General features: G+C 39.6%; 1 protein-coding gene across 1 annotated transcript in view; it reads right to left on the bottom strand.

Annotated features, from left to right (window-relative positions):
* The window catches only part of ca10a (carbonic anhydrase Xa), a 140,086-nt gene that overhangs the window by 49,812 nt on the left and 75,446 nt on the right, over nt 1–14,828 (bottom strand). Inside the window, exons 4-5 of the mRNA XM_048232517.1 lie at nt 13,868–14,053; nt 2,055–2,150 (exon numbers count right to left, since the gene is read on the bottom strand). Coding sequence (XP_048088474.1) covers nt 2,055–2,150; nt 13,868–14,053 — 282 coding nt within the window. The remainder of the gene's footprint in view (nt 1–2,054; nt 2,151–13,867; nt 14,054–14,828) is intronic.

Raw genomic sequence — 14,828 nt, forward strand, 5'->3', positions numbered from 1 at the left:
CACTTCATGATTATATTAACATCATCAGACAGGCTGTAAAAGTGTATGCGGGAATTTCTCGCATTATGATGGCTAGAGTTGCGGGACTTGAACAAATTATGCGCAATACCCGCAATCCCGCAGTGAAATTTAAGCCCTGAAAATCCTGTGACCAGCTTGCACCAGTGTTAACAACAATCTTCAATCTGTCTCTAGCCCAATCTGTAGTTCCTAGGTGCCTAAAAAGATCCACCATTATTCCTGTGCCCAAGAAGACCAACCCAGCCAGCTTAAATGATTACCGCCCTATAGCCTTGACGTCAGTGGAGATGAAATGTTTTGAGAGACTGGTAAAAGATTTTATATGTTCATCAACACCTGGCTCATTAGACCCCCTTCAGTTTGCCTATCGACCCAATAGGAGTACTGATGATGCCATATCCCATGTTCTCCACACCACTCTCTCCCACCTGGACAAAGAGAAGGGGAATTACGCATGGCTGCTGTTCATTGACTATAGCTCAGCCTTCAACACCATTGTGCCAAACATTTTAGTCACCAAGCTCAAACATCTAGGACTTAATACATCTCTCTGCTCCTGGGTTCTCAGCTTTTTGACGGACAGGCCACAGGCGGTGAAGATTGGGAGCTGTATGTCAAATACAGTCACCCTCAACATTGGTGCCCCCCAAGGATGTGTTTTAAGTCCCCTGCTTTATGCCCTATACACCCATGATTGTTCAGCCATTTAAAACTCCAACTCCATTGTCAAATTTGCGGATGACACAGTAGTGATTGGACTCATCTCCAACAACGATGAGACAGCCTACCTTAATGAAATTAAGATGCTGACATCATGGTGCAATGACAACAGCCTTGTACTAGACATTGCCAAAACCAAAAAATTGGTGGTTGACTTCAGAAGGGACAAGCAGATGCTACATCACACACCACTGAACATCCATGGCGCCCTGGTGGAGACAGTGAGCCACTTTAAATATCTTGGAGTAGTCATCTCTGAGGACCTTTCATGGACATCACACATCTCCAACCAAGTGAAAAAGGAAGACAGCGTTTGTACTATCTTAGAAAGCTGAACAAATTCAAAATATCCAAAGAGCTGCAGAAAACATTCTTCTCAGCAAGAGTCTGTTATTTCTGGTAATAATAATATAAAGTAATAATATAACAACCTGGTACGGAAATAGCAACACTCAGGATAAGAAGGCCTTGCATAGAGTTATCAGGTGTGCAGAGAAAATCACCAACACTGCACTTCCTGGACTTCAGGACATCTATACTAGGCGCTGCCTGTCAAGGGCAAAAAGGATTTTAAAGGACTGTCATCACCCTGGCCATAACATATTTCAATGGTTGCCCTCTGGAAAGCGGCTTTGATCTCAAAAGGCCAGAACAGAAAGACTAAGAAGAAGTTTTTTCCCCCAAGCCATACGGACAATGAATGCATAATTCCCCCCCTCTTCATAAACTTTTTAAATGTTATTTTATTTATTCCCCACCCCCCTTCTGTTTTCTATCTTACTTTTCTATTATTATTAAACTTTGCACAGCTGCGAGTTGCAGTCGCAATCCCCATTTCACTGCTTTTTTTCCACAAATTATGCATGGGACAAACAAATGATTGAATCTTGAATCTTGCTAAGCTTAATAGCCGGAAACAACTTCGGAGGTCTTCCACTTGCTGAATTACCCGCGAAAAGGTAACAACTTGCATGTCATTGGTATGCGCAAGTGCAGGGCTTTCTGTTGCCATCAGTAGCCTTTCTGACACTAGAACTATTACATAAATAATTATGATCTTCCTTTTAGACACACACACACACACACACACACACACACACACACACACACACACACATACATACATACATACATACATACATACACACACACACACACACACACACTGTATATATATTAAGCATTTAAAAATGTTGTAAATACATGCAAGGGATATTCTTTACATAAATGCATTCAATTAATTGATTGTTTTGGGGTGACTTTGGTGAGTTAAACAGCCAATGGTTTGTGCAACTTGTTATTGCCATACTGACCTTCATAAATATCGACACAACTACCAAACCATTTGGACTTTTAGCAGCATCTGTGTAGTTTGTGTAGAGTTCATGGTTGTAGTGTATAAGTTGAACCTAAAAATAGGCAAATGTAGAAAAAAATGCATGTATTAAATTTAAAGACAAATGTTCTTATTTCCTGTGAATATGAGACGACATGGCACACAACACCACAGATACTGATTCAGATTTACGCTACAGCACAGACATATTTGTTTAATTGCAAAAGAGTAAAAACAACAACAACAACAATGAATGAAAAGTTTGGGTCCAAAACGCTATATCTCCATTTTTAAAAACATTAAAAAGTCATGCTATTTAATTATGTATTTCAGGTAATATCAATCAAATTGCTGTTGCGTTTTGATTGAGTAAAGATAAATCAAATAACAATACCCAATTACAGTTCTACTGAAATTACTTGAAAAACAAAATGTAAAAAATTATTTATAAAAAATAATTAAAATGGTGCATATAGGGACTTCCAGTTCTGGTCATGTTGGAGTAGGCAGCACGTGTGAGGCGCTCTGACCTATCTTGCATGTTACTTTATGAAATTTAATATCAGGATCTCAGGACTTAAGTTATATATGTATTTTATTGCGTTATATGGCCGCACAACTAATGGCTTCTTCCAGACAAAAACAGGCTTCTTTGGTGACCACACAAAACAAGCTAACAGCCATGGCTTCTCCTGCTAGCAACCGCACTTCCTATGATGATGGAATAACTATGACACAACTGTTGGAAGAACTGTCCAAATAACGCGCTAGCTTAAAAGAAGACATTTCTACACTCATTCAGGAATCTCTTGGACCATTGCACACTTCTGTGAATGCCCTAAAAGAGACCATGGACAGCTTTCAACAACGCCTGACTACAATGGAAACCCTATCTGGGGATAACTGACAAGATAAAACAGCTGGTAACTGCATGGAAACGGTCCAAATTATGCCTAAGATTGCACGTTACTAAAAGCCAGCTTGCACTGAAGTATTGTGGGAATTCAGTTGTTGTAGGAAAAGGCAAACAGAGTAGTGTGCAGATGTGACAGTACAAACTTTGAATTTAGACAATTTCTTCACAGCTAATAAAATGCATCATTTTGTCATATAAGGACATATTGCACAGACCTTTTAACAACATTTTGAGTCTGTTAAGAGGCAATTTAATTTAAATACCAGTCAGTATATAACCTGTTAGCAAGTTTGATTTCTAGTACCAATTTGCATGCTAGGTAAGCATTATGTTGGCAAGTCAGTATAGCATACCAAAGCTAAAAATGCATGGGCTCCACATTTCTAGGCAGTTTGTAGTGAACTAATTTAGCTTGCTAACCTCTGTGTGAAGGACACATGAGACATGCTTGTCTGAACATTTTCTAAGATGGCATGACTTGAAATAGATGATAGCTATTCTACTCCTCTCAATATGTAGTTATAGAAAACATGATGTGAAATCACATATTCTGTCAGAAATATCATTATTGCATTTTAGCAGTTAGTTACTAGATGAAATGTTATCTGTGTTTTTCTTGATGCCAGCCAGGCAATCAGATTTAGGGTAGCTAAACCGGCGGTTGTAGCCTTTCCAACATTCTGAAATGTTCAGTCAGTCTGACAAGTGGCAGTGTAAGTAAACAAACAAACAATTGTACAACCCCAAAACAGAAAAAGTTGGGACGTTGTGTAAAATCCTCCTACTCAAGCGAGTAGGACGCATTTCACACTGCTCCTGCGTCACCTATCCTTGTAGCAGTTTTCACTCTTTTTCATCCTTTTATTTCATTTACAAGCTAGATTAGCAAAGACAGTGAAACCAGTACATTTAAATCTGAAACTTTAGTGGTTAGTTTTTTACTTTACTTTTATGAGCCAACCAAGTCAATGAGCAAAAACTGAACGACAAGTCACCTTGAAGTTCGATTAAAACAAAATATACTCCTCCGGCCAGAGATCCAGGAGATCATGCCAAAAATGTACTGAGCTAGAACAGACGAGTTCTACTTTGGAATCAAAGATGCATGCCCTTCCATCAAAGACGGGTGAACTACGAGAGACATCTCATGAAGTGAGTACAGCAACCACTGGAAATATCGAGAATGTAACCCAGTAGTCTAATATCACTGCTAATAGAGCAGATTAATGCATCGACCTCACAAAGGGAAATGTGAGTACAGAGCCTTGGCACAGGCAAGTTGCCAGACCAAAAAACAAAAAACGTAACACAAGAACTGTAATTACCTCAACACCAGTTAACTCCAGGCCTCGTATTAGAAATACAGACAGATCAGCAAACTGTTACAGGGCTTGTGGTCCTAAGGGAAACCCACAGCCCCTAAAACTATGGAACAGATTTGAATGTCTCAAGGACATAAGAGAGGAATTTCCCAGGGAACAGACCCAAAGCAGGCAGCGATCAAACCACAACATTAGAAAGATGGGCACAGACAAGAAGCAGCACTCGGCACCTGTTCATCCCACAACCCTCGTTCTAGGTGACTCTGGTGTGAGACTTTTAAATGAGGAAAGGATGATTGTATGTTGTTTCCGAAATGCTTCAGTGTCTGACAAAAAAAAAAAAACTTGCAGAACTGGTGTCAAAATCAGTTTAAACACCTGGCTCGCAAAAACAGGCTTTTCAGTTGTGATGAATTTTATTGACAATTGTAACCTTTTCTGGAATCACAGGGAATATTTCAGACCAGATAGTACAGAGCTGACCTGCACCCAACATTTATTCTGCCAACCTCGAGCCGAGCCTCTGATAAGTGCTCAGTAGCCATACAGACGGCACAAGCTGATGACATCAACAACTCAGCTAAACCAAAACACTCTGCGCAAGCTGAAACAGAGATATGCCCAACCCCCCCTGCTGTGGGACCCTCTGGTAACCACCCACTAGCCTTCACTGAAATGCAGACCTTGAAGAAACATAAACAACCTGCTCAACAATGCTCAGCCATGTCCACCGGACAAGAGAAGATGGGTGCTGCTGAAATTACTCAGTCATTTCAATACTTAAATAAATACTTATACTTACTACTTAGGTCAATCACTGGTGTCAAACTCCCTGGAATCTCAGCAAACAAATGGATGTAATGAGTATGAGGAGATAGCACCTATCAGAGCTGCTAAGAGGCTATCAGAAAGGAAGGGTCATGTTGTAACACAGACAGACAGACAGATAGACAGATAGATAGATAGATAGATAGATACTTTATTGATCCCCAAGAGGAAATTCAAGGTCTCAGTAGCATTACAGACATTACACACCTAACATGCACTTACAGCAGAAAAAGTAATATACGTATATAAATATAAAAACACTTAAAGAAAAACAATAAAGACAGTAGAAGACAAGAAATACTAAAAATACTAAATGCACTAAATGAAATATCCACATAGTGTGCTTAAGGATGAATAAGCATGAGGCGGGCAGGGCAGGGCAGGGACTGAGCCTGTGATTCTGTATGCATGGTAAGGTGCTCTATGAGAGTGAGTGTCATGGTGATGGTGCAAATAAGTAAGTCCAACAGTGCAAGAATAAAGTCTAGAGACCAGCATAAAATAAATATGGACATATAAGAGAATAATGTAGACAAAGTAATATAAAAAACTATAGGAGTGCAAGAATAGGTTGAAGTAATAGAGTTACAGCCATTGGTCAAGTATTAAGTAAGGCCACAATCCAGGCTGTGGGAGGGAGGGAGGGGTTGTGCATATGTGCCAATCTAGCCTGTAAACAGTGTAACAGTAAAAACAGTAAGCCAGTAGACAGTCAGTACACAAACATGGAAAAAGGTGGGGAGGCAGACAGACTATGCAGAGAAGTCTATCTCTTCTCTTCCCTTTAGTGACGCATTGAACAGTTCAATGGCCCTGGGGACAAATGACTTCCTCAGTCTGTCAGTTGTGCATGACAGTGAGCAAAGTGTCAAGCTGATCAAGCTCTTCTGCTTTGTAATAGTGCTGTGGAGTGGATGACAGTCATTGTCCAAGATGTTGATCAGTTTGTTCAGGGTTCTTTTATCTGTTATTGAAGTGATGCACTCCAGTTCAGCTCTCACGACAGAGCCAGCTTTCCTTACCAGCCTGTCTAGTCGCCCAGCATCCTTCTTCTTTGTGCTTCATCCCCAGCATACCACAGCACAGAAGAGGACGCTGGCAACAACAGACTGGTAAAACATCCTGAGGAGCTTGCTGCAGACATTGAAGGACCGCAGCCTGCTCAGGAAGTACAGCCTGCTCTGCCCTTTCTTGTAGAGTGCTTCAGTATTGGCTGACCAGTCCAGTTTATTGTCCAGGTGTAAATCCAGATACTTGTAGCTGTTTACCACCTCCACATTGACCTCCTCAATGGAGACTGGTAGCAGAGCGGGCTTGCGTCTGATGTCTGTGCATCTTAAGGCTTCTACATACTCGCCATTCCCGACCTGTAGCGTGACAATGTGACGTCACGGGAGCGGGAACTCCAGCAGTTCATAACTAGCCTAGTGTAGCTTATTTTCAAATGAAAACATGGGTAAATCATCATGAATTTATATGATTTGGCTATGACTTGACTTGACTTGCTTGATTGACACAAAAAATTACTTGGACTTGCTTGAGACTTGAAGGTTAAGACTTACGACTTGCTTGTGAATTGCACATGTGTGACTTACTCCCACCTCTGGCGCTACCGTGCGCTAACCGGCCAAAATCCTGGCGCGCCAGAGAGATCTACGTCATTTTGACATCACATTGACGCGTTACCGGTCGGGAACGTCGAGTATGTAGGACACTTTAGGGGGTTGTCGGGTGGCTGGAGACTGATGGCTGTTGACTGAAGCCAGTGTAGCCAGTGGTTAGTGGTGTTCGTTGATGTTCCAAAACAAGTAGAGTAGCGAAATACAGTTTCTGTCGTGTTTTATTTGCCATTGTGTAAAATCCCAATGATTTCGGTTGGAAGACTCATTGCACGTTGATATACTGCGCCCCCAGCTATGCTTCAGGTTCAAATATTGAGCGGTTGTGAATAGTTCCATAATAGCAAATAAGACAGTTGGAAATCATACATTGCGCCGATATATTTGGTTTTAATAATCAACGAACACCACTTACCACTCGGTGAGTTGCACAGTTTTGAAAACTAACGTTAAGGGTTGTTTTAGGACAAGTTTGTGTAGCCTACAGTATGCCTGTTTGCAGCCACACTGAGAAGTCAAAGGCAATTCAAAACGATTCAGAAAAGTCGAGACAGGACCAATCGTCAAAATTTCGGTGTCCACCACTCTAGTTCATCCAAAACAAACCAGAAAAGGGACTCAAAGTGCTAAATACCGGAATTTTCCTTTAAGGCCAGTGATGGTCTTCATTCCATCCCATACCTTCTTCATGTCCCGCAACTTCTGTTCCACCTTCCTTTTGTATTCCTCCTTAGCCTCTTTCGGCTTGGTTTTGAGTTCCCCCTTGGTTTTGAGTACGCGCCTCAGCCCTGCCATGTCCCCCTCTCTAAACTTATAGTGGCAGATGTCCTTCAAATTGTAAATGTATCACTGCTGTCTGGCACTTTTCCTAAGTCACTGAAAACAGCTGTTGTAAAGCCACTTCTCAAGAAGAATAACCTGGATGCCTCCATGCTAAGCAATTACAGGCCCATATCCAATCTACCTTTTATTGGCAAAATTATTGAAAAAGTAGTCTTTCAACTAACCACCTTCCTAACATCAAATGGGTATTTTGATTATTTTCAGTCTGGTTTTCGGGCAAATCACAGCACTGAAACAGCTCTCATTAAAGTTTTTAATGACATACGCCTCAACACAGATTCATCCGAATAATTTGCGAAATAATTTGATTTCATATCGATTAAATAGTTATGCAGATGACACACAAATTTACTTAGCTCTGTCACCAAATGACTATGGCCCTCTTGAATCTATGTGTCAGTATATAGAACAAATCAACACCTGGATGTCTCAACATTTTCTTCAGCTGAACAAAGAAAAAAAACTGAAGTAATTATATTTGGTAAAAAGGAGGAAAGACTTACAGTAGGTTTGCCACTCTCCTTGACACAAAAGGGTTGAAGGCAAAGGACAAAACAACAGCCACATGAAAGCGATAACTAAATCAGCTTTTTACCACCTCAAAAATATTGCCAAACTGATGTCAAAACATGACTTAGAAAAACTCATTCATGCATTTTTCTCCAGCAGAGTTGATTACTGCAATGGACTGTTCACAGGCCTTCCTAAAAAGACTATTAAACAGCTTCAGGTGATACAAAATGCAGAAGCTAGGATTCTAACAAAAACTAAAAGAACTGACCACATTACTTCAATTCTTAAGTCCCTGCACTGGCTTCCAGCAAGTCACAGAATTGACTTTAAAGCACTATTGCTTGTTTATAAATCAGTAAATGGAGCAGGACCTAAATACCTATCAGACATGGTTCAGCAGTACACACCTTCCCATCCTCTCAGGTCCCAGGTGAAAAACCTGTTAGTAAAACCTACTGTTAGAACTAAACATGGTAAAGCAGCTTTTAGCTACGCTGCCTTACAAAGGCTTAGAGCAGTATCAGCACTTTTTAAAATAAATAAATAAATAAATAAATCATTTGTTCATGATCTGCTCTTCAATCTTAAAATTTCATATGGCTACCTAATTAGCTAAATTTACATTTTTAGTTTGCAGTTTGTATAGATGTTATGAATTTAGAATTATTTTCCAATTAGGCCCTGACCTTATATTATTTTACAGTCTGTACTATGGATGGACTTTTGTGTAAACCCCTAGTTTGAAATTACAGGAAGTAGAATTGTGTGTGTTGTTTCCGCAAATCTTCCTGTGTAAATGTATTCTGCGTGAGATTCTTGGTAAAGACGTTACGCTGAAAACACTCGCCTTGTTCTTTCACTATAAGTTCATTATAATAGAAAAGTAGAGTGAAACCAAGGCAGAGTGCAGTATCTGCCCTTACTGCCTTGATTTCACTTGCCATTACTCTAATAGGCTGTGTGTGTGAGTGTGTGTGTGCATGTGTGTGCGTGTGTGTGTGCGTGTGTGTGTGTGTGCACAGGGACAGACTGGGACTAAAAAAAGGCCCTGGACTTTCTTCTAAAAAGGCACACTACCATTCGCACTCACACACACACACACATTCGGTGTCTATCATGATACAGTCTCACAATATTAAATGCCAGTGAAAGTATCATATTCAAAATAGTCAGTCAGATTTTACAAAAAGTAATTAACTTAATTTACTTTGACAAATATAAGCAGCAGTGTGCAAATGTGTCAAAGGTTAGGTTTTGGTGTGCAGCAATGCAATATTGCTTGACATGAAAGTCTACAAGAATACCCGATTGACTTTGTTCCATTTTTACATAAATGTTTATAAATGACAGAGTTGTGCCACTGTTAAGGCATCAAGCAGCATATCTTCACTAAAAATGTAGTAAGTACCTCTTCAATTAATATAAGAACTGAGTGATTATGATCACTTGCTACATATACTGCAAAATGTTATTGTATGGCCATGTAAGTATAAGCAGTAATGCAAAGGCAAAGCGCAGTATAGCCTATAAAACTACCAAATTTTGCCTAAATGTCAAAAGACAAAATGTTTAATATTCACCTCACTTTGATCTATCTAATTATACCCCTTGTTGTTGAATATAATTTGATGCTTATACTTGGTGTAAGAAAAACACAAAAAGCTGTTTTCCTCAGTTTGGCATTTTTGCAGATACTGCTCTATGGCTTTGTAGGGCAGTACTATGTGGTTCAGCTCTTAAAGGAGAATTCCGGTGTGATATTGACCTAAAGTGTATTGAAACATGATACCGAGTGTGAACGTATGTCTCATAGCCCATCTCGGCTTGTCCCCTGCACTCCAAATCTGGCTAGTTAGCCGATGCTACCAACAGCTTTTCAATAGTGGTGCTTGACATCCGCATCACTAACCATGCAAATAAATCACTGTTTTACACCCATTTACGAGGCTCAATGTATCTCTACACTTCATTGGTAGACTTCGAGGGGGCCCTGACATTTAAAGCGAGACATTGAGAACTTTGAAAAAGCACTGGTAGTTTACTTACAAGGCGGTTTATACAGACAGTATCTTCACGAAGTTTAGCGTTTGCAGCCATCTTGAATTTAGTCGCGATAAATTCGAGCAGCGAGTAAGAATGAACAGGTATGATAAGGATCAGATTCCAAAAAATAATTCAGTGGAAATGCATGGATTCCAGTTGCTGCTACTGGAAGAAATTTTTGGAATCTGATCCCTTATCATACCTGTTCATTCTTACTGTTGCTCTCTTTATCGTGACTAAATTCAAGATGGCTGCAAACGCAAACTTCGTGAAGATACTGTCTGTATAAATCGCCTTGTAAGTAAACTACCAGTGCTTTTTCAAAGTTCTCAATGTCTCGCTTTTAAATGTCAGGGCCCCTCGAAGTCTACCAATGAAGTGTGGAGATACATTGAGCCTCGTGAAATGGGTGTAAAACAGTGATTTATTTTCATGGCTAGCCCGATGCCGAAGCACCACTACTGAAAAAAAGCTGTTGGTAGCATCGGCTAACTAGCCAGATTTTGGAGTGCAGGGGACAAGTCGAGATGGGCTATGAGACATACGTTCACACTCGGTATCATGTTTCAATACACTTTAGGTCAATATCACACCGGAATTGTCCTTTAAAGGGATATTCCACCATTTGAAACGTGCCGATTTTCTAGGCTGATTTGACATGGAACTATACTCTCATTCCAGTGTAATAATCAAGGAACACCATGGGCGCAGCAGCACAATGATATCATGCAGCACCTGAAAATAGTCCCCATAGCCTAACTTCCAGCAACAAGGATGAACTGGAGAAAGGTAAAATTGTTTAACTCAAGGGGAGGTGGAAAATGAGTGTAATTCCTCAAATTGTGGAATATCCCTTTAAGACCAAACTGTTCTCAGATGCTTTCTGCTAACTGTGCTGAGTTACAAATTCTGAATCTGCCTTGAAAATTATTCTACCTTGTCTTTTATTACATTTTTACTACTTTTGCCTTTGTTTTTTTTGGGTTTTTTTTGCTTATTAATTATTCTTTATTTTTAAATGATTTTACCTTGTGCGTTTTATGTTTTCTTTTTATTATGATCTTTACCTTTTGAACTATTCTTTGACTATATTGCCCTTCTATGCTTTTATTTGTTATTACTGTTTGCTTGTGTTTATGTAAAGCACATTGAATGACCTCTGTGTATGAGAAGCGCTATATAAATAAACTTGATTTGAAAATGCAAATAAAAACAGAATGTGTTTTTCATTCCATTATGCACTATATTTGACAAATCTGGACTGCCGGCAGGCCATTTTTGCACCAGGACTCTTCCTCCATGGAGAAATACTATTAAAATATGGTTATGGTTATGGAATTTGCCAGACGCCTTTGTCCAAAGTGACACACAAATACAAAACAACATATCTAAAATTTAACAGGGAACAGATTAGAATGTTGGTCAGGAGAATAGCAATAATAAACAACAGTCAATTCAATCAATAGCCTAATAAAATAAGCAATGAAAATGAGGGGAAAAAAGCAATAATAAACAATAATGTCCATTCAATCAATTATATAAAAACAATGACATGGTAAGACTACATTAAGGAGAATATCAATAATAAACAATAATGTCATTTTTATCAACAGCCTAATGGAAATAAAACAATATTATTCAAACCATAACGCATAAGGTTAAATATAATGTGTGCCGAATTCATTTTGGCATTGTTTTCCTGAAATATTCAAGGTTTTTCCCCGACACGACATTGCTTGGATGGCAGTATATGTTGCTCAAAACCTGTATCCATCATTCAGAATTGTGCTTTGCCAAACGTGCAAGATGCCCATGATGTAAGCACTAATGCTCCTCCACACCGTCATAGATGTTGGGTTTGGAGCTGAGTACTAAAACAAGTTGGATAGGTTGGATACTTGGATAGGTCCTCTCCTTTTTAGCCCAGATGAGTCCATGATTTCCAAAAAGAATGGCAAATTTTGATTGATCTAACCCCTTTTCCATGTTACCTCCGTCCATTTTAAACAAGTTCAGGCCCAGATAAGAGGGTGGTATTTTCTGTATCATGTCTCAATACAATTTTGGCTATTTTGGCTGCAGTTTTTGAATTGAGTATCAAACTGTGCACATAGACAATGGTTATCAGAGGTTTTCCTATTTCAATATTGCGTTTTTTGATCCCATGCTTTGAGTGCCAAAAACACAATATTGCGTTTTTAGCTTTTTTTTATTACGAAAATAGACACTCTTACACACCTTATGTGTGATTTTGGGAACTCTATGATGAACAGAACTGAAATAGATGACGATCATGAAAAGTCATGAAAACGCACAATCTGGACATTTTATCATAACTGGCTTTTGATGGTTGCCGCTTTTGGGTCGAATCAGTGACGCATGCACGTCAGGTCAAAACCAGGCCATTTATTTTCGTGGGTTTATCACTAGGTGGCAGTCTCGCCAGGTCTCGCTAGGTCACTTCCTGGAAACTTTACAGGCAACACTTCTCAGGTGCTGAAGGGAAAAATTAAAAGTTGAAGAAAAAGATATTGCAGCAGGTGCGTTTTCGCCAGACAATGCTGGATCCACCTTTGTACTAAGACAAAATGACTCTGACCACAACAATCAGGGGAGACCAGGATCACCACACAATCAGGGGAGACCACATGCCAGGTCAAAAACATTAGAAAGAGAGACTGACCACCGTGCTGAGGAGGGAGTCTCCACCACGGGCCTGGCCGAGTGGGTGATAGGCCGAGTCGCGCTTGCAAGAGGGCACATCCTTGCCAGAGTGCCGAATATGTCGGTGATAGCGACACAGACGTTACCGACCAAGAGGAGGAGGAATGATGGAGTCTGACAGCTTTAGAAAGGTGGTTTTGTGAACAGAAAAAATATATATTTGTCTTACACAAGTCCTTTGACCCATGAATGTAAGTGTCAGAAGAGCGACAGGCTCAAAAAGCACATATTTCATAAAAGACGCTATATCTCCATTTCTAAAAAAAACAGGGATTTTGAGGAAAACTAGCCAATGTCTCAGGAACAGAGGCATGTAGAAATAAACGGTTTTGTACCCACTGAGTGCTTAAAGTCTCACCTTTCAAACGAGCCATAGTATGTGTCCTATAGCTATAACATAGAATACGCTGTGGCTCTACAAACATCAATGATCTTGATTGCTGGCACTCTGGGCCAATACTTCCGAAAACAGTGCGACATTCAAAGTGTTAAGAAGCATTAAAATGACATTGTTTCATCATTTGTGCACACAGGTTTACTTGTAAGAGACCCTGCCTCTCTGGGATGCTCCTTTTCATACCCAATTGCGTTTCCAGTTACCCTAATCAGTTGTGAAACATTCCTCCTTTTCTACTTTTCTAGCATTTTTTTACCCCCGTCCCAACTTTTTTTGAAACATGTTGCTGGTATCAAATTCCAAATTAATATATATTTTCCATGAAATAGTCTAATTTGTCATTTTCAACATTTGATGTTGTCTGTGTCCTTTTTGCAGCTAAATATGAGTTATTTAAGAGATTTGCAGTTTATAACAATCATTTTTTATTTACATTTTACACAATGTCCCAACTTTTTCTGTTCTATTTGTGTAACTGCATTAACATAATGGACAATTCTAAACGAAGCAACAATGACAGTTCCTTCAGAAAAAGAAAGATATGAAAACATACTGCATTTGTGATTATAAGGATGTCAGACTCACCTCACCGGCAAACGCCTGGCCATTGAGTAGGTGCTCAGAACCTTGGCCATCTTCACTGCCAAAGTGTAATCTGATCTCCTCAAGACGGTGACTATATGTCATTGGTCCACCAGAGATATTCACTAAGTGCTCCTTGTCCAGTTGTAGGGATATATGACGACCAGTGTTGTACATGGTACCGCCCACCTGAGTAAAAGCAAAGTAGTAGTAAAGCTCAGTAATTTCACAAAGCTTTAAACAAGAACAATGTATGATGACAATAAAATCATCCACACCTGGCTTCCACCTGGAATATGAAGGCAGTATGTTTCCAGTGAAGTGACAGCAGTATTGTAGCAGCTATTGTTTTAGTGTACCTGTTGTAAGGTTCCTAAAATTCAAAAGGATTTATGCATGTGTCAAAAGTTGTGTTTCCATTACAGTCGCAGGTGGGCAATACTTAGCTAAGCTAACAACCTACAGAAGAATAAGTTAAGCAAATTTCAGTAATTCGTTCCAGTTACTAAATAACTGTAACATCCATCCCTGCGTTTCTCTTGATATCTCTAATATATTGACTTATTGTTTCCATAGGCATGCAGTGATTGCTTATTGAAAATATAGATTAGCTTAGACACATTATTTCATTGTAGAGATATGCACAGGATAGAGCACGCATTCTCTCCTTGCACCGCTCTCACTCAAACAGGTTGGCTTCAGCCCGCACCTCCCCTACGCAAACCAAAACAGTGGCTTGTGCAAGAACTGTTCATGCAGACTACAACTGGCGCAGTGTAACCTACACAACTTTGTTCAAAATTGATGCATTCAAGTTAACTTTGCAAAGTTAGTGTTATAGCCTACTTATCACAACGTTGTCAATCGCAAACTGTTAAGAACTAATCTGTAGCCTAGGGTAGGCTTCTGCAAAAAACAATGTTGTTGGCTATTTACATTACATTACATTACATTTGGCTGACGC

This window comes from Alosa alosa, chromosome 22 (assembly GCF_017589495.1).
Source record: "Alosa alosa isolate M-15738 ecotype Scorff River chromosome 22, AALO_Geno_1.1, whole genome shotgun sequence".
Lineage (NCBI taxonomy): Eukaryota > Metazoa > Chordata > Actinopteri > Clupeiformes > Clupeidae > Alosa > Alosa alosa.